This window comes from Botrytis sinoallii (genome assembly GCF_014898435.1).
Source record: "Botrytis sinoallii strain Bc 23 chromosome Unknown BSIN_008, whole genome shotgun sequence".
Classification (NCBI taxonomy): Eukaryota; Fungi; Ascomycota; class Leotiomycetes; order Helotiales; family Sclerotiniaceae; genus Botrytis; species Botrytis sinoallii.
This window is the reverse complement of record NW_024066035.1, coordinates 606,484-630,423: the sequence shown is the minus strand read 5'-3', so window position 1 is coordinate 630,423 and position 23,940 is coordinate 606,484. Positions and strand designations below refer to the sequence as shown.

The 23,940-nt window shown below is 37.5% G+C and overlaps 5 protein-coding genes across 5 annotated transcripts; 3 read left to right on the top strand and 2 right to left on the bottom strand.

The window, feature by feature from the left end:
* Positions 1–3,238: 3,238 nt before the first annotated feature.
* Positions 3,239–4,354, top strand: EAF02_005258 (uncharacterized protein; the record flags this gene model as incomplete). The annotated part of the gene is made up of 5 exons (XM_038901306.1): positions 3,239–3,280; positions 3,373–3,624; positions 3,677–3,699; positions 3,816–4,015; positions 4,095–4,354. 5 exons carry the CDS (start codon positions 3,239–3,241, stop codon positions 4,352–4,354), a joined length of 777 nt encoding a protein of 258 aa, XP_038758646.1.
* Positions 4,355–5,455: 1,101 nt separating this feature from the next.
* Positions 5,456–6,250, bottom strand: EAF02_005257 (uncharacterized protein). The gene is made up of 3 exons (XM_038901305.1): positions 6,111–6,250; positions 5,790–6,016; positions 5,456–5,713 (listed from the first exon to the last, which is right to left on the bottom strand). The coding sequence occupies exons 1-3, from the start codon at positions 6,120–6,122 to the stop codon at positions 5,587–5,589; spliced, it is 366 nt and encodes a 121-aa protein (XP_038758645.1). The 5' UTR covers positions 6,123–6,250; the 3' UTR covers positions 5,456–5,586.
* Positions 6,251–6,979: 729 nt separating this feature from the next.
* On the bottom strand, positions 6,980–8,085 carry EAF02_005256 (uncharacterized protein). Its single transcript, XM_038901304.1, has 3 exons — positions 7,423–8,085; positions 7,232–7,320; positions 6,980–7,173 (listed from the first exon to the last, which is right to left on the bottom strand). Exons 1-3 carry the CDS (start codon positions 7,437–7,439, stop codon positions 7,106–7,108), a joined length of 174 nt encoding a protein of 57 aa, XP_038758644.1. The 5' UTR covers positions 7,440–8,085; the 3' UTR covers positions 6,980–7,105.
* Positions 8,086–9,572: 1,487 nt separating this feature from the next.
* EAF02_005255 (uncharacterized protein) lies at positions 9,573–11,069 on the top strand (the record flags this gene model as incomplete). Its single annotated transcript, XM_038901303.1, has 4 exons — positions 9,573–9,666; positions 9,743–9,752; positions 9,863–10,988; positions 11,040–11,069. The coding sequence occupies 4 exons, from the start codon at positions 9,573–9,575 to the stop codon at positions 11,067–11,069; spliced, it is 1,260 nt and encodes a 419-aa protein (XP_038758643.1).
* A 654-nt stretch (positions 11,070–11,723) lies between these two features.
* EAF02_005254 (uncharacterized protein) lies at positions 11,724–12,861 on the top strand. Its single transcript, XM_038901302.1, has 2 exons — positions 11,724–12,478; positions 12,594–12,861. Exons 1-2 carry the CDS (start codon positions 12,050–12,052, stop codon positions 12,603–12,605), a joined length of 441 nt encoding a protein of 146 aa, XP_038758642.1. The 5' UTR covers positions 11,724–12,049; the 3' UTR covers positions 12,606–12,861.
* The last annotated feature ends 11,079 nt before the right edge of the window (positions 12,862–23,940 follow it).

The window sequence follows — 23,940 nt, the reverse complement described above, 5'->3', positions numbered from 1 at the left end:
TGAAGGCCCGCAAAGGTCCGTCCTACATTCTCGGACTCGCCAGTGCGTTATGCTTTCCCACCAACTCGGCCAGAAGACCGGTTGGACACATTGTGTTGAAGACTGATGCGCGGGAGGATATATGAAGTGGAAGGTGAGTGATGGGGTGGTGTAGTTGGAGAGTTGATGGGTCTGGTTTGGGATTGATTCATTTTTGATCTTGAGATTTTTTGGTGCGCGATGCGAGGAGTGTTGGATTCACTTGTTTTGGATCCACTTTTTAAGATGAAGGTTTATTGTTGTTTGTATGATGCCTAGTACTGGGCGTGAGTTATTGGAGTACGGAATTTGATTTCTCAGTGTGGTGCGGTCAACGTCGCCGCATTACTGGCCTCGCGACGTCTATACGGAAAATGTATGAAGAGCCAGCAGATTGTTCAACCAATCCAATGAGGACGAACGCTATCATCCCATCTAATTCACTAAGCTGAGTTAGTATCAATAATATTTTATCCTCAAATTTTGCACTACAATTGATTTTTGACTACCCAATACATTCATCTATTTCAGCCATTTGAGCTGCAAATGTTTCCACAGGAAACGATCTTTGATATTGATTTTAAGTAATAGCCACATTTCTGTGAGCATTGAGAGCCTTATGGCAGTTTCTTTCATAGCAAGAATTTTTTGCCGAAAGAAATATTTCAACGCAATACTTCGAACTCTAGTCAATCCCCGAGCCAAGCCCATTTGCTGTATCCAGAGAAAGATGCAAATGTCTCCCTATATTCTTCTTCCATTACCCATCATGAACACAAAAACTACACAATTAAACGAGCGGGTAAGAGGGTAAAGCATCAAGGAATGCTAATCTTGCTAAAACACCAGCTTTTCGAAGGAAAAAAGAAGGTTGAGTTGGCATTCATGAATAACTATAGACACCTCTCAGTTCTTTATCCATCGTAACCAGATTGATTGCACTCGCACCCCAAACAAGCAGTGCAACACGCACCCTAGTGATAATAAACATTGGTTTCCTTTCTAACATAGAACTCTGCTTCATCTGATGAGTAAATCGAAGCTTCAAAGCCCAAAGTTTGGCTGATATAATCTGAAAATTCCATCTACCAGCCAGATCTCGCATATCCTGATGTAGACCTAACTTGACATTCTTTATCAACTTAATGGAGAAATTTCGCTAGACCTCTTGGTAGGTAGCTAATCCCTCAGCTTCTCGAATCGCGCTCATAAATTTCGTCCGCGAACTGACACGAGCATTAGACATGCATGAAAAGCATTCTCTCGCATTTTCTCCTGGCGAAAAATAAAATGCAGGAAAGAATATACTTAATAAGTGAGACTGGAACTTTCTGCAGCATGCGCATTTTAGGTTTCTAAAGCATAGGCATAGGCATAAAAGAGTGAGAAGATTGACAATGATATTTGATATTCCGCTGGTAAAAGCTGTATAAACATGTTCCCTTGAATTTCTAGTTGTTACGACTTCTGTACTTTTGTACTGGAACATGGGTCATCAGAACTATCATTGATACAGAGGAGAGTTGGGGAAACATCGAGAATAACAAAGTTAAAAGCGTCTCTTCTCCATTCAAACCACCTCCCGGCATCACCTTGTTGCCCGAGTCTTTTATTGTGCCATCATATCAGAAAATTAACTGATTAGGTATATCAAACTTTGATCCAATTATTGCCTCCCCATTTCGACATTGACCATTAACACATTCTAAATCAACACTTCTTCAGAAACAACCCAGAGAGCAAATAATACCATTTGTATATATTCCACCCACTACACACCCAACTAATTCCATCCAACCCTAGAATTTTCCACCCAAAACCCCAAAAGCACAATCTCAGCCGCGCCTCACAACCGCAGAAATTCATCTCCAACCTTAATCTCCACATTCAATGCACACCCGCCACTCCGCAGCACATACGCGCAGGCGTCTCCCAAAAAATTCACTAGGTAATTCCATGCAACATGACAGGCATTCCATGCGGGATAGCGACCCGGTGCGGGATGAGCTAGCTTCACCTGACGAGCGGCACAGTCTCGACTTGTAAACTTGATCCAGGGCTTCAAACGTGATAGACATATCTCGGTGCTTCTCAGAAGTTGTCCCACTCTATTCCTCATCGTCAAAGACAGAGGAAGCACGGGATGCGAAGACTCAACACCTGTACACGATGCATCCTACGAACCTCCAGCTCTCTCTTGAGAGTCTGTAAAGCTAAGATTGAGTTGTAAATAGAATTAAAAGAATTGAAAGGAAAGAGGTATTAGAGATATAATAAAGAATTATATTACGATTTTACAATAACAATATTTATAAAGAATTGAATACCAGCTTTAAATACAGATACAAAAGTTACAGAAACCCCGATTAGATTTAATATCTATTATTGATTATTACTTTATAGAAATAAAATATATAATAGGTTTTTTCTCTTTAGAAAAATCTTTTCAATATAAAACTTGCCATCGCTCTACTCGTACTACAATCCCTTTTTTTATACCCTTTGGCTTTCAGCCACTCGAATACCACAACAACACAATACAGAGAATGCCATCACCTTCAAATTAATATCATACTTTGGGCATCGATATAATACAACATTTTTCCTTTTAATTTTCGAATTTTCGAATTTTCCAAATTGATTCATGTATAGGCTTAAGGCTCGGCTCTGCCCCACTATTGTCAACAGTTTCGACTATACACATCTAATAAGAGCTAAAGGATATTAAGCTTATAAAAATATACAAAGGGCTAATTTAAAAGAGATAAAGATAGAAAAAAGTGATGCTTTTTACTACTACCTCACTAGCAAGAGGACCCTTTACTATATTGACAACAACTCAGGAGGGAATAACTCTTGCCTTTTATAGAAAAAGAGAAATAGCAAATTGGATTTAGGATTTTAAAAAAAGAAAAATTGAATATTGGAATACTTTAATTGGATTAGGGGAAGGGAAGAATCAGAAAGGAAGTATCTCAAAGGATGAAAACAATTATCTCTATTTGCACTCCGAATAGAGATCGGGCTTAGTTCCCCAGCATTCGTTTTTACTTCCCCAAATTGAATATATCTACTGTAGATATCCAATAGTATTTGCTAGGCCCCTATAGCCTAGCCGTCCTAAATAGTCATGGACTGAAAAAGGACGTTAATAAAATCAATCAATCAACAGAGGAAGCACTTCCCACCCTTCCCAATCCAAATATTCAAATTTCCCACCATGGCGAAAAATTCAATCGACGGCGTAGTTCTCATTACCGGGGTAAGCAACTTTCTCATCTCCTCGTCTCATCACCTCATCATTACGAACATCAATCACAATCACCAAGCTAACCCACTCACCCCTTCCCACAGGCCGGCGGAGGAATCGACCAACAAGCCGTATACTCCTTTGCGGAAGCAGGAGCCCGCGCCATAGCTCTCGCGGACATCAATGAAGAAAATGCCCAAACAGCTTCCGAGACTGCCAGAAAATATGCGACCCATCCAGATTTCCGAACTTTGATCATCGGAGTCGATGTTGCAGATGCAGAGAGTGTGCAGAAGATGATTGATGTGACGGCGAAAGAGTTTGAACGCATTGATTATGCTGTGAATGGGGCTGGGGTACAAAGTTCTTCTTCTCTATTCTTTTTTGGTACTTTCTCGATTCATGCAGTGTGGAAACGAAGAAACCCATATGTATATATATATGAACTAACGACTCCCAAACCACAAAATCGAACATCCCTCCAACGAACCATTCGCAGAAGCATCAATCGCAGACTTCGATAAAGTGATGTGTGTCAATACCAAAGGCTAATGCTCTGCGTGCGCGCCGAACTCAACGCCATGCTCGCGCAAGAAACTCGCAAGATGCCGAGGCGCAGCGGCGAGCGAGATATTGGTCGCGGAGTCATTTTGAACGTGGGCTCTGCAAATTCGTATGCGGGGCTGCCGGCAAAGATGGCGTATACGGTGTCCAATCATGCGGTAATGGGACTCACGAAGGTGGCTGGTGAGTTGCCTTGTTGCATATGAATAATATCAGGTGCTGTTCATATTATGCTTCATCCTGAAACTGACTTTGCCTTCAGCACTCGACCATGCTGCCGATGGAATTCGCGTCAATGCCGTGTGTCCCACTTGGGTTCGTACTCCTATGGTTGAAGAGGAGTGCAGAAGAAACCCAACCGTGATGCAGATGGTGGGAGTCATAGTTCCGTTGAAAAGAATGGCTGAGCCGGAAGAGATCGCCGATGTGATTGTTTTCTTGTGTAGCCCTTCTGCAAGTTATGTAACAGCCACGGGAATCATCATTGATGCTGAAGTGACTTTGACCGTGCACATGCACTGAATAGATACATACTATGGACTGTGGGTTTTTAGGTAGTCTAGGAAAATCTGTTGCTCTTAAATAATTAACACTCTTTTGATTACTCATGAACAAACGAAATCCCCGAATTGCGGGTATGCCCAATCCTTATTGGAGAATCAAAAAGTCCACTAAACTTTGTGGTAAACTGAAAGTGCAACGATCTGACTGCTATCCCAACAAAACATGCCGATACCAAAAACGATAGCCATCACTAGATTTACTAATACCCTTGTAACAAGACCTGTTCCAAGGACATCAATCTCTTACACTCTCAACACAATTCTGAGACCGGGCCTGTACTAAAGACAGAAGAAAGAAGAAATAATGTGAGTGTGAGCCACAACGCGCCAACACAAAAACTCGATAAAAAGAAATCCCACACCACATTCCCCAACCATCATCAACAACACCTTCAACAATATGGCCCCTAGACTTTTCACAAATAACCATACAACATACTAGATGCTACCTACCTTTCTTTGCACATTCACTACTTGCGTTATTCCCAGCCCACAGATCAACCCTACAAAGCTCATACCCACCAGCCTTTCCACACCAGTAGTAGAAGACGCTGTGATATTGATCATTCCAAGATATGAGGCCATTTTCCCTGATCCGCAAATGGCACGACTTGTAATTCATGCGGTTATAGTGGAAGCCGAAACGGATAGATAGGAGTTTCATTGCGAGAGGCTGTAGCAATGAACAAGGACTGTTCGTTTCTGGCGAAAGAGCTTTGTGGGGTATAAGAATGTTTGATAAGGCCTATGTGAAATCTGGGTTAGAGACATGGCTTTCGTTCTTGTTGCTTGATGAGAGAATACTTCCTAACAGCTAGAAAGGCATCTTCGTGTATGCCATTTAACTTGTGTCTCATTTTTACTTCATCGTGTATTATACACTGGAACTTCCCGTGAAATAGAGGGGCATGTTGAAAGAGATATTGCGAGGAAGAAAACACTGCTCCGCTGTAGACCTTAATTCTGCGATAAACCCGAAGCTGCGCATGTAAATCAACCAAAATCGAATAGCAACATTGAGAACTTCACAGTCACACATCAATATCCAAAGTCAAACAAATTGAGAGAGCAGTAATATAGCATTGGTTATTTCTATCACTGCTATATCCCAACCCTCCTCACGATCTTCTAGTCCGTAGTCCAGTCCATCATGGGTATCATTTATCAATCCTAGATGTTACATGTAACCATCTATTCATCATCCTCCTCAGCCTCATCACCAACAACGTTGAAGAATCTCAATTCGTAAACGCCCTTGGAGGTGGAAACAACACGGAGCCAATCTCTCAATTGGTTCTTCTTGAGGAACTTCTTGGTCCTATTATCGCCACGAATTAGCATACATTCTCAGCCCAATAGAGATGTGAAATAAAATTTCATGGGAAAAAACTTACAAGTACTTGAGGTAGTGACCAGAGTTGACAGAGGTCTCGATCTTGATGCTCTCTCCTTCCTTAGCGATGGTGACCTTGTCGCCCAAGTTGCTCTTCAATCCATCGACCTTAAGGTTGTCTTGGAGGAACTTCTCGAATGCAGCGGTATCGAAGATCTTGTCGTTGGCAGGTTGCTTGCAGTCGATAACGAACTTGCGCTTGACGACTGGTCCCTTCTTGTTTCCGGCCTATTTGAGAGAAAATAAGTTAGCCTACTGTATCACGCCATAACTCTGCGGTAGAGCGGGCCAACAGCAAAGCGGTTCTTATTCATGGACGTACTTTGGCAGGCATTTTGATTGATTTCCGTGTGGTCGCAAAGAAATGGTTATCCTACGCCGAGTTGAATGTTGATGAAGATTGAAATAGGAGGTTCGAAAATCTGAAATTTTCTGTGTGGGCCGCCAAGAGTGTGAGTCGCTTATCGATTATGTAATTCGGAGCTGACTTCCGTGTATTTGTGCCTTAATTAAAAGGCATCAATTCGAGAGGGCTGAAAGTGGGGAACGAAAGCTTCAATAGTTTGTTTACTCAGGTTCGGCATTTGTTGTTCATCATGCATGAAGAACCAGCTAGGCCAGCTAGGTATTGAGTAAGTATTCATGAAGTCGATCTCTCCAAGAGCGGGAAGCTTCAAATTTCTACAACGGCTTGGCTACTGGGTTTTTCAGGTCGGTGAGGGCAATACAAAACATTCAATCCTCCTTAGTACAGCTCAATCGGTCAACGGGTACATGATTGTATTGAAAAGTTGACAACACAGCAATGATCACAACGTGCATATTCCCAAACGTTTCATGTTCTACGAGTAAAAGATAATTGTAATCGGATTGTAATCATTCATTATATTATCCATCCACCCAGTCCTCTGTACAATTCCCTCCCTGAAGACCCATATTGCACCGCAAGTCCGTAGACATGCTGCCAAAAAACCTAACGAAAAGAACCATTCCATAAAAAACCCATGTATGAAATGCGCAAGAAAAAGTATAAAATCAGAAAATCATAATCGTCCCAAATGACCCATGTCCATGCATGTTTATGTCTAACTCCCGAGCCATCATAATTCCAAGCCGAGAAATGTTGTTCAGCCGACTCTTCCGATGCCAAGAGGTTGATTATTCATTAATATGTCTGAGCATGAACCGCATTGGTCAGGCCTGATTTCGAGAAGATGTAAAAGAGGTAGGAAGATGATTGGAGGTATCGTATGATCGAAGTCGAGTGCGGTATATCGTTTATTTTTGAGTTTGAGGAAAGTCGTTGTCATGAGAAGCTTAATACTTCAGAATGATGTATAGAGCGTGGATGATACCGGGGATATATCCAAGGATGGTGAGAAGGACTATGGAGCATGTTAGTATTTTGATCATTTGCGAGTAGCAACATGTGGATAGTCTTACTGTTAATGAGCAAATCGGCACCGCAACCTCTCTCAAGGAAAACACCAAGAGGTGGTAAGATGACGGCGAGAATAATCTTGCAGATATCGCTATTGTGAAATGTTAGTATGCGATACTCGTTGGTTTGATTGACTCGACTGCCGTGCGACAAAGTCTAAAGTGATTGGATTGGGATGGAGAGTGATTCTTACCTTGCTGTGAAAGGCATGATGTTGGATTTAATTGGTAAAAGGTTGATTTAACGGGTGTTGTTGGTTGATGGATTGATGGGTGTCGTGGAAACGAAGAGTTCTTGTTCTTTGTCTTGATGTTCGATGTTTGATGTAGAGAAGATTGGAATGTATGTTTGCAAAAGTAAGTAGCTAACCAAAGGGAAAGTGGACCTTTATGTATGAGCACCGAGAAGAAGTTGGGCTTTGGACGTGTGGAACTTGAATGGTACGATTTCCCGATTTTGCTTGAGTCGGGAGTACAACGTCACTAATTTACCTTATTTCACCTCTTATTATTAACCGCAAGAAAAGAGTTGGCACTATCATGGCTGAAAATAGATTAGATCGTTTGGAATTGTGGTGAAGTGTGGCCCAACCAAGAAATTCTATTGACCAGACCAACCACGGTGACCAGTAAATGGTTAAACCTCATTACGTCATAATATCTTTTCCCATTTCTCCCTTCGCTTGCTTCCGCCATCATGTTTTTTGATGTATCTTCCAAGGGAAATTAAAACATCAGTCAGCCAATCTTACCTGTTGAAATAATTAAATCTGAAGCATGATGAATGCACATCGAGGAACCTGCATGATATTAAAATTCTGGTGTTCAACAAATAAATTCGCCTTGTTTGTATGTTCTCGTCGATTTTGCGACGATTCAACAATAAAAATGAACGAGTACAAAATGTGAAGTAGCATCATGGTAATTGCCGGGAGTGTCGGAAAGTGACTTTTCTCAGTGCCGCATGCATCCCGATTGGGTTCTTTTTCTGCTGCGGGGACCTTCAGGTGTGGCTCTGTGGCTGAGTTGTGGCGGTTCGGAGAATTGGAACTTCATGTGATTGTAAATTCAATATCTTATTCGTCTCTCGCTTTAATCTACACTTTGCTAAGCCGCATACACGGCAAAGGATATCCATGATGTACATGGAACATTCGGAATTCTTGGCTGTCAACTTCATCGTGTGATTGATCATTTCTTCCAATTGATTATCTCGACGTTCCGAATCCCGCATCTTTCCAAATTCAAAGCCACTATGAAATGACGAGGTTGGGTTGTGTACTGCACAGAAAGTATCCTAGTATTTCTTGGGCAGACGCGTATTGGTGCGTACTGGTACGTACTGGTGCGTATTGGTGCTGTATAAGGCTACACGAGTCAAAGCGACGTCTAGACTCTAGATCCTGCATTTAGAAAGCTTGGTCTATTTGATGTGCCATGTGGCTGAGTATTAGTACAAACGGTGTCACGGTATCAGCACGAAAGATCGCACATAATAGGTTTGTGAGAAGATACGTTGATTCACATTTCATTGTACCTAGCTTGACTGTACTTACACGTAGGTAGTCGAAGTTACCCTAAGACCATATCTTTACATAGGGTACTGTTCTAGAAGAATCTCGACCGTTTAGCTTATGAACGAATGCGTTGAGAAGCTCATGACTAACTTAATTGTACTGCACATTCAAACGAAGAAGGGGCTCTATTTCTTGATCTGAGTAAGTACAGTTTCGCATGAGACAGCTGTTATGTACCAATTTGGGGCCGAAAGAGTATTAAGCACACATCATTTCCGATGCTGGATTATGGATGAATATACGAGTATGGTCCGGAGATATCAATCTATCAAGTGAAGATGGGAATACACAATCAGCGTGCGTCTACACCTAATTAGCTGCTCACACTTGGGTAACACCAATAAACCCTCGTTAGACATTTAAGACTTTAGATTTAACAGATGCTCATCCGAACTCTGGCTGGACTGACTGATACTCTAAGAACGACGAATCTTCAACTGACAATCAATGTCTACCTACGATAGTAGGTCGCCAATTGCCTAGACTTAAACAGGCTTTGAATCTCAGAGAACAAATCCGAATCCGCAAAGCTTTGTCAGAAGTTCTAGTGTACAGATGAGTGGCAATTATAGATAATAAAATACAAATTCCGAGAGCTCCCAGTGACGATGACCTCGACCAGTCGAATTGATAGATAATTGACCTTTTCATGATGCCTCAGGTATCAACCCCACCATGCCCATGCTCAGCGCATCCATACACAAATTTTATGTTTATGCACGTCCAAAGAACATCCTCTTCACCCCATCTCATAACCACCACACGATATGCCACGAGATCCTCTCATCGGCCTCGTAGGCAAACCCTCTTCAGGGAAAAGTACAACACTTAACAGTCTTACAGATGCTACCTCCAAAGTTGGTACGTAAATATCCCCCATGTCATTTCATCCGACCCAAAATTACCCCTCCATTTACTTACATCTTCTCTCATACAGGCAATTTTCCGTAAGCACCCACTCTATTAACTATTTGCGCAAATACACACCGTCTCATACAAGAAACTGGAGCAATCGCACAAGATCAGAGAGAGAGATAAGATACTGAGCCACTTCCAGATTCACAACCATTGACCCTCAACGCGCAATTGGATATCTCCAAATCGACTGCGCCTGCGCTCGCTATAATCTTCAATCCCGTTGCAAACCCAACTACGGTTCCTGTATCGATGGTCGTCGCTCTGTTCCTATCGAACTCCTCGATGTAGCTGGTCTCGTCCCTGGCGCACACGAAGGAAAAGGTCTCGGAAATAAGTTTCTTGACGATTTACGTCACGCAGATGCACTCATTCATGTCGTAGACGTAAGTGGTACAACAGATGCAGAAGGAAAGGCAACAAGAGGCTATGATCCTAGTTATGATATTGTTTGGTTACGTTCAGAGATAGTAGCATGGATTCGAGGAAATTTGATGCAAAAATGGGGATCGATAAAACGGAGACACGTAGCTGTGAAAGCTACAGCTGTTGAGACATTACAGGGCCAATTTTCTGGATATGGAAGTACAAGTGTGGTTGTTGCGCGGACGCTGGATAAATTGGCGTTGAAGGAGCCTTTGGAGCATTGGTCTGATGAAACAATTGACTTGGTGGTGAATGCTTTTACGGATGAGAAGTTCCCAACGGTCATTGCGCTCAATAAGATTGATCATGCGGATGCGGATAAGAACATAAGCAAGATCGCAAAGATGCAGGATCCAAAGAGTATAGTGCTATGCAGTGCTGTTTCGGAGGTTTTCTTGAGGAGATTGGCTAAGCAAGGCTTTGTGAAATATACGGAAGGAAGTGAGTTTGTGGATACGAGGGAGGATTTAATTGCTGATGGCGATGAAACTGGAGGAGGTCTAAAAGAATTGGACGAAAAGCTCAAAAACAGAATTGAGAATTTAAAGGATATGGTTCTTTACAGATTTGGAAGTACGGGAGTAGTACAAGTACTTTCCCGAGCAGCAGAATTACTAGGGTTAGTACCAGTATTTCCTGTAAGGAACGTAGGAAGTTTAATGGCAGGAAGTGGTGGATCTGGAAGTGAGAAGGTATTCAGGGATTGTGTATTGGTGAAGAAAAATACTACAGTCGCAGAGTGTGCGAGAAAGGTTATGGGAGACGCTCCTTTGGCTTATGTTGAAGGTGCTGGCGGAGTAAGAGTTTCAGAAGATGCTATTGTTTCTGTTGGTCATAATGATGTGCGTATAATTCCCTTTCATGCTGGAAGAAACTTTACTAACAACTACCAGATTCTCTCCTTCAGAGTCGGTAGAGCATGAGAAGCTTACAATCTTCATTTCAAAATGTATTCATGATACTATGGGCCTGGCGTTTTAGGAAGAAGGATTTAGCATAGCACATGGCGTTCATGAGGTCCTATTCAGGATTAAATATATTCGAGATTTACTTGATTTATGTGTTATTGACATACATCAAATATGTTCTTTCGTTCAGGTACCGGTTTTGAATTTGTGCCAAATTATTGTTGTTATGAGATTATATCCCCGCAGATTTCCCTTAGCAGTAAATATCACAACAATAAGCGAATGGGTTATTACCGATTGATCTTTTCTACCTTTCCACGATATTTCCTAGCACAATCAAGAAAGAGCACACATTAGCTTAAACTCTCACTCTAACTGAGTCTAAGAATACATGCTAGAGAACAGTTGCTTAAAAATTCTGATATATTCTTCTGCTTTAGTATTCTCCAATCCCAAGGCATTAATAATACATGGCACAAACACGAATTGACCAATCATTCACCCTCAATCGTCATACAGTAGTTCATCCGGTAAAAGAGAGGCGAACATTTCCACAACACATTCCCCGCATTTTAGATCTCGATATAGAGTTGTGACGACATCGATTGAATTGATCGATCCATCAAATCCCATCCCATCCCATCCCATCCAATCCAATACAATTACCGTCTGCCAAGTAACCACTAATGCACAATTGAACGATTAGCTAAGGAAGGAGAAAGTTTCATAGTGAACTATTGATCTAAGCTCTGGAAGCTATGTAATAGCCTTTTTCTTCTCGCTAGCTATATGGTTCTCGCACAATCGCATTCTGTATCTTTGATTTTGATTTCTCTTCGTGTATTCCTTTCAGATTTTCTTTCGACATTCTCGAGACAAAGAAATATACATACCTGGTTCATACTTGCAATACTTATTACACAAATCAATCATCAATCAATCCATAATCCTAATCCCCAACTCTCTCAACCATAATCACCATCACCCACTCCACCATGTCCCCCGCGCTCTCCACCTCCCCCGCCTCGCGCATCCGTCACCTAACCCCCAACCCCCGTCTCCATCTCCAATTCTTTCGCAACACCCCCACCACCCCCCACACCCAAGCACCCTCCATCCAACGAGCCGCCTCTCCTCTCCAACGCCGCCGCTCCTACTCCACCAGTACCGCCTACCGCACACCCTGGACAGGCCGTCCCGCGTCCGAAAACGCAGGCACGGATGCCCAGACGGAGAAACATAATGTGCAGCATGATCAGTCGCAGAAGAGCAAGGAGGAGAAAGTGAAGGGGGAGAGTGGCAGTGCGGGGTTGGAGGAGAAGCCCAGTGGGCAGAGTAAGGATGCGAAGAAGAAGGTGCAGGTGGAGTTTCCAGAGGGAGCGAAGATGGGTCCGGTTATTGGGATGGAGGATGAGAGGGGTGGAGTGAGTTTTTTCTTCCTTTCTTCGTTTACCCCTTTTCTGTTTGTTGATTTGTTGGTTTGTGTGGGGGAAATTGAGGAAGTGGAAAGAACGCTGGCTAATAAAAATGTGCAAATAGAAAGGTTCTTAAATCCCAGGAACCCTGGATACAGTGCTCGTAGCTAGTATACAACGTTTGATCGGCAGAAACTGTATACTACGAGATTAAGGATTCATGGATAGATATGTCGTATCTGCATTTGCTTGCTTGCTTGCTTGCATTCTCTCCATCTGAACATCTGAATCACTAACACTATCGCTATCCATGTACTCAACCCAAATATACACAAAATACACACATATGATCTCTTGAGTATTTATCAAATTGCCAATTTATGTATACGCAGTCATCGTAAGGATCCATATTCCCCATTGCGGTTTCTCTTCAATTATTAAGAGCTTGATCATCGCATCATGATTATGTAGGATAGTCTGAATAAGCGTGATCTTGCATTACTACACCGTGTATATTATTGCAAAGCCAGTATCAAAAAATCAAAGCAAGACAACTCTATCTATCTATCTACTAATCCAGCACATCCATATCAAAATCTCCTCACATCACCACTATCAAAGACAAATCCTCGTTCCTCTCCACTCCTAGCTCGCAAAGTCATACAGTCATCCACTCTTAAAAATCCTACCCTTTTCCCCGCCATACCCCCAACGGCATCTGTAATACCACTAACTATCATATTTATAGATCGCCAACAGCTTCTCAGGTATCTAGGATCTCACCAACACAGGAAGGAAAGGGGATACAGGAGATAATTCCTCAGCGTACATTGTATTTGGTATTGCTCTATCTAGATTCTAGATTTGACATGGATTAAGGAATGGATGGACGGACGACCAACTCTTCAATTTCGCTGATAAGGGGTGGGTTACCTTAGCGAAATTTAGATGTAGTATGTGTCTTGTGAGAAGAGACAGGTGTTCATTTTGTATAGTCAACTTACTCGATATCCAATGATTGTTTCTGAAGTAGGCGGGGACAGGGTTTAGGTCGGAGGTGTTAAGTGTTAAGTGTCATGGTGTATTTTATTGTATTGAGTTGTATGGTTACTTGAATAGTGCATTGGGAAATATGAATATGTATAGTACATGAATGAATATTGATATGGATGAAAGAATTCGGGTTTGGATGATGAAATGTGAAGTGTAAAGGATGCCACCGTGCTGCGTCTACCATTCATTACCATGTTTCCCTTTTTTTTCTGCATAGACGAGACAGATGAGATTCATACCTAGGTATGTATGTAGGTGTGCGGTTGTTGAGCAAGAAAGGTTTGTGCACACCAACTAAGAAATTCAATTCGTTTCCAAGATTTCCCGAAAGTCCTGGACAACTCTCGAGAATGCTCAATTGGTAGCTAGATTCCGCCCTCCAAGTCCAAGTCGATACCGTTGCATCTTCCGTATTCGACGGGGAGAAATCACAAAGTCCTGTTCTCTTTAGTACTACTAATATATCAATAAACTGAAGTTGGCATACGCATTACCCTTCTTCGATTCAAGGGTGTTAATCGGATGGCAGCATCCACAATCATTGTACTTCTCCCCATACAGGGGTCCTCCTCTGAGATGTCGAGACGTAAATCTGAAGTCAAGATGCTTTCTCCACTCGCTCGTTTGTGGATTTCGACCGGGATACAGCGATAGGGAATCAGCCTCCGACTAATCTCTCTTTTCCCAGATGCCGAAATGCGAAAGTGGAGGTATGTAGATTCATAAGTCGTGATGATTTTTGCGTTAGTGCAACCAAGTGCTGCAGTGCCGGCACATCCATACGAAAGTCGATAGAATAGGAGAAACAAGAAAGTGCGTAATAGACCAAGCGAAGTTGGCCTCCATGTTAAACTCCAATGTCCAAACCGACGCCAACAAAGGGAATTGCGATAATCAAGAATAGCGCTACAGAATTCCTCGACCGGATTTCCGTAAGCGTACCGATTCAACCCACACAAACCCTAACATCTAATATCATACTCACACAGAGCCCACCTTTCAGGGTAATCTACACCGTCTCCTCTCCCTCGGCGCTTGACATATAAATCGAAGATGTCGTATCATAAGCCATTGCAAAAGGAGGACATCCCGCAGCGACCAAAGCCGCTATCCAAGCCATGATCATTTGATCATTATCGTATCTCTGATCCGGGTTTAGAGAGAGATCCGACGGTGCTGAAGACATTATTTCTCTCTCTAGCAATAAACAAAATATACAAATTATATCTCAGCCAGTAAATTTACGAAGAAGAATATGGAAGATCGTCCAGTCGCTGACATGCAACACAGCCACCGACTACCACTTGCAAACAAAAGATCATAGAAACAAGTAATCAGTCGCCGACGACTAAAAATCAGTATAAACCAATAAAATTAATAACCTTCTCGCCGATCAATACCATGCATAAAACATCCCAATCCATCGGAGCTCGTCTCTTTATATATAGCAAGAAAAAAAGGGGGGCACAGCACAATCCATTCTCACGGAACACATGAAGCCTCAAGATGTGGGGATCCAAAAACAGGTGGGACAAAAAAATTCGCGACATTTCGAGAAATTTCTACCGCAGAGCGACGACGACATTGGTGCATCGCTTTTGCATGCGAGAGCAAGCCACTGTGTAACAATTCTAGGAGAGTGGAGATTGTGCATTCTTGATTGAACATATGATGTTGGAATTATCCGGAAGGCCGATTTGGGTTGTATAGTATTCGACTAGAGAGGATTATGATGAAGGAGGACTTTGTGTGTTACAACTTACGGCACGTGCTAACCGATATCCCTACATCGTGCACATCCCTGTATCGTGCACGCTTTTTTAGCTTTCAAAAACATTAATATCACCATCTAAATATCACAACAATATGTCTTCAGAAAGCCATATAGAGCTTGCGCTAAATCATATTAAAGACCAAGAACATCCTAAATACATCTAGATAGCTCATTTATACAGAATCGATTATACTACACTCTCAAAACAACATAGAGGCAAAACCACCTCCTATAAGATAAATTATATCGATATACATCAATATCTTTTATTAGAACAGAAAAAGGCTTTATTAAATCAGATTAACAAGTTAATACAAAGATCTATATTTTCTATAAGTATTATAGTTAGGAATTTAGCAGAAGAGATAAGAGAGTATTCTATAGAGAAAAACTGGATAACCAATTTTGTTAAGTAATATAAAAGTTATATTCAAAGTCGATATCTCTATTACATTAATAATTTATATATCAAAACCGATAATATAGATATATTTGAATACTTTTATAATCTTATTAATACTATTTTATATTGTTATTGATTTATATTATTTAAAAAAGCTCTTGCTAACCTCTTTCTTTTATCTATTTAATTAATAAAAATAATCATAAAATACAATATTATATCAAAAAAACATATATAATTAGGATAAAAAGAGGTTCCTGATTAATTTTGGGAAAGCTATAAAAAGGATAATGAATATTAGTATATATAAAAGAGATAGAATTATGAAAGCTAAATAAAACAAATCAAAAGAGTTCATTATCCTTTTAGTATATATAGCTACCGATGATATAACTCTATTACCTATTTTAATCTATAAAAGGGAATCAGGCAATCTATAAGATATATAGATTGATGAGGTGGGTATAAAAGATTAAGCTTATTTCAAAACCTCAAGTAATAGGTAGTTATTTAATGTTTTTGGGCTTAATTAGCTTACAAAAATCTTTTAATACTATACACATCTAAAAACAGACAAAGAATACCGGCTATTGATTGTAGATAATTATTTTAGTTATATCAATATGAAATTTATATCAAAATATAACGAATTGAAGATTATATTATTGATTCTGTCTTTCTATTTTATATATCGATTATAACTACTCGATATAAGCTATTTCCTCCCCCTTTCGATGAATTATAGCATAGAACTCAATAATTGAATGTATAAAAGCAGAGGTTTAATTAATATATCGAAATACAACTTTTGGGCCATCTTTAAAATAGCTTGGGCTCAATCTGCAACTTCCCATAATATACTATAATTGTCACGGCGCCAACTACATGATCTGTAGTTGCCTTTGTGCCTCAGGTATAGCATACTAGCGCGCCCTACTTCCTATAAGTAGGGCTTCACTCTTCCATAGTTCTTCTACTCTTATGGTATAATATAAGTCTTTACCCATACCTTAACAGTTTATACCATCTTTAAATAAGCTATTATAACTTTATTTCTTATTTTATTTTCAAAGCCCTATCAATGTTTTGTTCCGATTATACTAATCACATTTACTATTGATTTATTGTACACCCTGCCGTCGATATTTTGAGCCTCAAAAAGTGTTGAAGATGGGTAAACAAGCATCTGCACTAGAAGCACTTGCATCTGGCTTATCTTTGCAGTTCCTTTTCTTGAACTACATTCTCAACTCCACCAAAGTCGATATCTCTCCCTTTATAGATCTATTTAATAATTCAAATGCTATATACTTCGCTATTGTTTAAGTTGTATTTGAATCGATCAAATCGATCACAGGCTCATTACAAGCCCAAGCTGTTACTACTCAGATCCAAGCCATCAATGTTCAATCAAAGATTGTTGAATTGAAAGATACAATTGAGATATTGAAGATTGCTGTTCACAATAATTCACAAGCTTTATCTTATTGTAAATATTTCGCTGCTCCCGAAAAGTTCAATAATAATAAACAAGATATCGCAAAGTGTCAAGATTAATATACGATTTTTCATAATACAGTTAATTGCTGCTTGATTACGGATTACAAAAATAAATTAAAGTTTCAGAAAATCATATTTCTTGTTAGTCTACTTTCTGACCCTACTTATACAAATAATCAGATATACTTTGATATAATTATAGATAATGTGTATAATTCCGATCTTTAGCCCTCTGGATAACATATTGTAATAGGTATCTAATATAAATTAAATAAGTAATACTAGATTCTAGATTTCTTATATAAAGCTTTTATGGATTATGATAAATATAAAATGAAGAAGACCCTATTTGGTAACTTTATTACTAAATTCAAACAGCTTGCTATCAAATGTAAGAAGATTGTTGAATAACAAGTTGCTAATCTTAAACTCAAAGTCTTATAAGAACTAATCGATACTTTAGTTAATTGCCCTAATAAACCTTCTGCTACCGATATCGATGTGTGAGTAATCTAGTAATAAGGTATTTATAATGATTTAGAAGAGAAGATTCATCTTAACAATCAACACAAAAACCAAGATATTAACTTTAGCAATCAGAAAAAATCTAATAAAAAGAAATTTGCTATTATTGCTATAATATCTATGTCTAATCCCTTTGGAGATTCTATACAACTAAATACTGTTTGCCAAGGCTAGCGACTCTTATTATATTATAATAGAAAACAATATTTAGATCTTGGCCTCTATCTTTATTGCAAAAAGCCTGGTTATATCAAATTCAATTGCAAAGAAAAGCAATATAACGATGCAAAATATAATACTAATTCAGGAATTATACAATACCCCGATTGTCCCCCTGTTACAAACCAACACGCTTCGAATATTCATTGTTTTCTTATTACTGATCATTATTACAACTCCGGACCCTATCGCAATGCTTATAGCCTTACTTACCAGAATATATTCCTGCTTGCTAATTGTTTTCCGACTGCCACAACACCATTTCGATACGCCTTTCCAGTCCCTATTAATAGCAAAAATCTGGGCGGATTTGTTGAAGGCTTTGTATATTCGGATGATAATGGAAATTCAATTCCTTAGCCAAGCATATTAAAAGACTAATTTCGATTTATAATTGCGAATTGAGATTTGTTGTGAAAAGTTTATCTTTGTAGATTAAAAGATCAATTATATTTAGGGATTCTTTATATTTTAAAACAATAAATAGCAAATCTCTTAAAATCTCAATAGAAATTTTCCTTGTATTTAATATGATTATTCTATTTATTGGCTTAGTAGATAGTGGAGCCATGGGATATGGGTTTATAAATAGAATTCTTATATCCAAACTTGATATCTCTATACATCCCCTCCCTACTACCCACAACCTGTTACTTGCAAACAGAAGGACTTCTGATATCCTATCTCAGTATATACTGTTAGATTTATGGATTAATAATTATAAAGAAATTGGCTTATTCTATATTACCAATCTTTCTGACGCGGACCCTATAATCCTCGGTTTTCCATAGCTTCAGCGTCATAACCCTATCATTAATTGGACAACAATGACTCTTAAGTTCATATCCACATATTGTTTCAGATATTGCTGCCTAGTTAACTCTATTGCAATTATTGTCCCTGATTGTAACGATATGCCGACCCCAGCAGACACAATGCTCAATCTAATATTATGTATACCCGTTTGGAAGTTTATTTTGAAGTCTACTTTAAAGAAATCTACCTTAACCTCATATTGTGCCTTTACCAAAGAAATCATTGACGAAAGTCTTCAGACTCTCTCCTTCTCACCCCAAAACCAATCGATACTTTTGGAATATAATCCTTCAACTTCAACTATGGAAAAGAATACTGATAAAAACCTTTATAATATAGATCCTACTAATCCAATGCCACCCGACTCAAACTGCCGCTACACTCACCGAATCAACGGAAAAACAGAGACCCGCACCAAGATGATACCAAACCGGTCAATCCTGAAATCGGCCCCAGCGCAGATTATCACAGGCTCTAGGATATATAAAAAGACCACCACGAAACCAAAACGTTTTACCCCCATTGAACCCTCTATCACTATAGAAACCCTCTGAGAAATCAACTAACGCCTTACGAAATATCTGATAGAAAATGAACAATATAAAGTTCCTCACAACTAATAGCTTTATTCAATTCTGTAAAGATCAGAAAGCTTATATCACAAAAGTAATCTGGGATGAATTAGATAGAGCTTATAAGTTACATTGTATAATAACAAACGATCCTATTTAACTACATTATAATATTATAAAAAGCGATATCAAAAAGTTTATGGAAAAAACTAACCAACCCATACCATCTATAATAAAAATTCAAAGTAAGCTACCACCCTGGCTTTACAATCTATTCACTGAGTTTTTATTTTTTTTTACTAACAAGCTTCCGTTACAACGCTTTTGGGATTACAAGATCGAGATTATATTAAATAAAAAGTTTCTGTATAATAAAGATTACCCAATATCCCTAGCCAAACTCTAAATCGTTTGCAAATGGCTTAATAATAATCTAAATAAAGGATTCATTCGTGAATCCCACTCCCAATCAGTCATTTCATTTCTTTTAATTATAAAGCCCGGGGGGGGCGTTCAAATTTGCTAGGATTACTGTAAACTAAACAATATTATTATTAAGAATTGTTATCCACTGCTATTAATTAAAGAAACTCTTAATACCTTATATTATACTAAAGTTTATATTAAATTAAATATTATCACCATATTTAATAAACTACGGATTGCGAAAGGTTACAAATGGAAAACCGCTTTTACAATTTGTTTTGATTTATTCGAATCCCTAGTAATACCTTTTGGCCTTTGTAATACTCCTATCTCGTTTCAGAATTATATCAATTATATTCTTTTTAATCTTTTGGATAAAAATTGTATAATATATCTAAACAATATCTTAATCTACTTTGAGAATATTATAGATTATCAAAAACAAGTTTATAAAATTGTATAGAAACTTATTAATACTGAATTATAAATTGATATTGATAAATGCAAGTTCGAAACAAGAAGAATGAAATACCTCAGCCTAATTATTATTCCTAATGATATCAAGATGGACCCTAATAAGATTAAGATTATCCTCAAATAAAAATTGTTAACTAAACTAAAAGACCTCTAATACTTTTTAGGGTTCACCAATTTCTACTAATATTTTATTCGCAATTTTTCTAAAATTATGGAATCTTTAAATTGTTTATTGAAAAAAGAGAATATATAAAATTAGACTACTAATCAAAAGAATACCTTTGAAAACCTGAAGTATATCTTTATCTCCACTCCAGTTCTTGCAATATTTGATTATTATTATTGTATAGTTATTGAGATAAATACTTCCGACTAGATTACAAACAAAATACTCTCTTAGTATAACAATAAGGGCCAACTACATCTGGTTATATATTTCTCCTTAAAACACAATGCTATCAAATATAACTATAAGATTTATAATAAGGAACTACTAATTATCATCAAGTTCTTAGAAGAATGGAGATCCGAACTATATAGAATTCAAGAGTTATTCGAAATCATTACTGATTATAAGAATCTAGAATACTTTATATCAATAAAGATATTGAATTAAAGATAAGCTAGATAGGCTGAATTCCTGATTGGTTTCAATTTTTATATTATATATAGACTGGGTCTTAAAGCAGTTTGTCTTGATATATTGAATAGAAAAGCAGAAGATCGCTTTGTATATACTGACCCTAATAACGATTAAATCAAGAATTGCTTATAAATAGTCTTTCCGAAAAGAGTATTCAACATTACTACATTCAAGGACTTTATTCGACAAACAAATAATAATATCAATCTTATTACAATATCTATAGGTATGATTATTTCTAATATTGAGAAGCCGATTGACGATCTTATCAATAAAGCATACAAATCATCCGAATTGGTTATTATTATGCATAAAACATTTCAAAATCTAATTGCTCGCTATTAATTGCTATTGATTCAAAAAGATCTCTGAATTGCTTTTTAAGATTATAAATTAATTAATAATAAAATTTTCTATTGCAATTATTTCTTTATTCTTCTCTCTACTGAATTTCGCATCCAGATTATATATCGAATGTACTCTATTGGTTTGGCAGGATATCCCGGTCGAGTTAAAATTATTGATTTTGTTTTCTATACATACTGATAGCCTAATATGTTGAGGGAAATCGAAATTTATATATAAGCCTATCAACTCTGTTTTCGAACCAAAGCCTCCCATCTTGTCACATCCGGATTCCTAGAATCCCTATTAGTATTATTCCGCTTCTAATCCGATATCTCTATTGATTATATTACATTACTATCAATCAGCAAATGCTATAGTAAAAAGCATTAATATATTGTTACAGTTATCTGCTGCCTAACAAAATATATTATTTCATTCTGGTTATAAAATTGTTCGCAGAGGAGCTCGTCAATCGATTTGTTGAAAAAGTTTATTGTTTATATGGTATACCTGACAATATAGTATTCAATAGAGGTTTACAATTTATATCAGAATTCTGGAAGTATTTATTTGAGTGTCTATCAATCACTTTGAAACGATCCTCCTTGTTTTACCCCAAATCCAATAAACAAACAGAGAGGATTAATATTATGGTAGAATAATATCTTCAGGCTTTTATAAACTTCTATTAAAATGATTGGTACGATTGGCTTTCATTCACAGAGTTTGCATTTAATAATATTACTTCAGAGACTATTGGTATATCCCTATTCTTTGCTAATTATAGTTTTCATCTATGCCTTAATGTTGAGCTCTTTTTATCTGTTTCCCTAAACCTATTATATCAATACAAATATGAGTTTCTAAAAACTAATGAGATTGTGGATCGATTTGATATCATTCTAACAAAATTGAAAGCCCTAGCTGCTCAATCCATTCAGAGATATGAAGATTATATTAACAAAACTTGTACCAATGTCTCTTTATATAAAGAAGGTAATAAAGTATGAGTTAGTACTAAGAATATGAAAATCAATTGCTTGATGAAAAAAGGTGATAACAAATGGGATAGCCTCTATAAGATTCTAAAAGTTTATAAACGAGTCTGTTTACTCCAGCTCCCTATTAGTTTTAAGATCTTTTTAGTATTCCACAATTTATTATTTTGATTATTTTATTGTTTATTTGGATTAGCTGGTCAAGAAGTGATTAACGAAACCGAATCCCGTTGAAACTAAGGCTGTATCCTAGAAAGAAATGACGAAACGAATAAGGAAATCAAGTGGTAGGAATTCGATAAACTATTTGATTGTTATAATGAGGATGGATTTCACTATCAAATCAAATGGAAATATTATTCAGCATTTTGGTAACCCGCTGAAGACCTTTGCGGCTAGAAAGACACAATCATCGCTTTCCATTTAGCAAATCCAGATAAGCTAGAACCACCCGCTTAGGTAGGCTTCAAAGATTTACTACTCCTGATCTCTTGTTAGTATTTACATTAAGTATATTCCCGAATTGAGGTCAAAGCAGATCTAAAAAGCTTTAGTAATTGATTATTATTTTCAAGAAAGTTTATTTTAATTTAATAATAGAAATTAGAGTATTTTAATATTATTTTGTTTTCTAAAAGGTCAATTAATATTATAATCGTGAACCGATTGCCTTGAGCGGGGGGTACTGTTACGGCGCTAATTACATAATCTGTAGTTGCCTTCGTGCTTCAGATACAGTATACTAGCGTGCCTTACTTTCTATAAATAGGGCTTCACTCTTCCATAGCTCTTCTACCCTTATGGTATAATATAAGTCTTTACCCGTACCTTGACAATAATCCTTCAAAAAAGCAGGTATTTATTTACTTAACAAGAAGGCTACTATATTTAATATAAAGCTAGAAAAGCTATTACATTATCTATATCAATATAGCTTATAAAAAATAAATTTAAAACATTATATATATCAAAAGCTCTATATCGATTTAAATTAGAATTTCGATAAAATCAAAACCTCGAAATCACTTTGAAGCTTTTTAAAACTGCCTTTGTTAATACAACTAAAACTAATATTCAATTATATAAAGCAAAAAGTCTAAAAGAGATTCTAAAAATAGAAAAGAAAAAAAGGATTTATTCTAAATATTTAAACCTTATAGGAAAAAAGATTAATAATGCTTTTTTATATTCCCCTTTTCAAATTGAAAAAGTTAAGATTTTTTAATTAGAGAAAACACTTACTATAAAGTAGAAAAAGGAAGCTAAGATACAGGAGAAGGCTAATAAGAAAGCTAAAAAAGAAAAAGAGGTGATTGAAGCTAAAGAGAGAGTAGTATAAAGAGAGATGGATTATCAATTTATAAGAGATATTAAAGAGGAGATTAAAAGAGCTTGTAAATCAATAGGATCTTTTATTAAAAGAGATTTAAAGCTTCAAAAAGGTTTATATACTATAGATCTAATATCTAAGAAAACTATAGAGCCCTCTAATATAATAGTAATGGATGAATCAATAATAAAAGAAGGGGAAGGGGTTATACAGTCGAAACAAGACCAACAGATCAAGATTCCTACAAGGTTTAAATAAGGAAGTTTTAAATCTTCTTTTCTAATTTATTATATCTTATTATACTCTTAGACAACTTATAGCTTTATATCTTATTGAATATATTTATTATTAAATATTGAAGTTGTTGTAGAGTGAGTTTAAAAATGT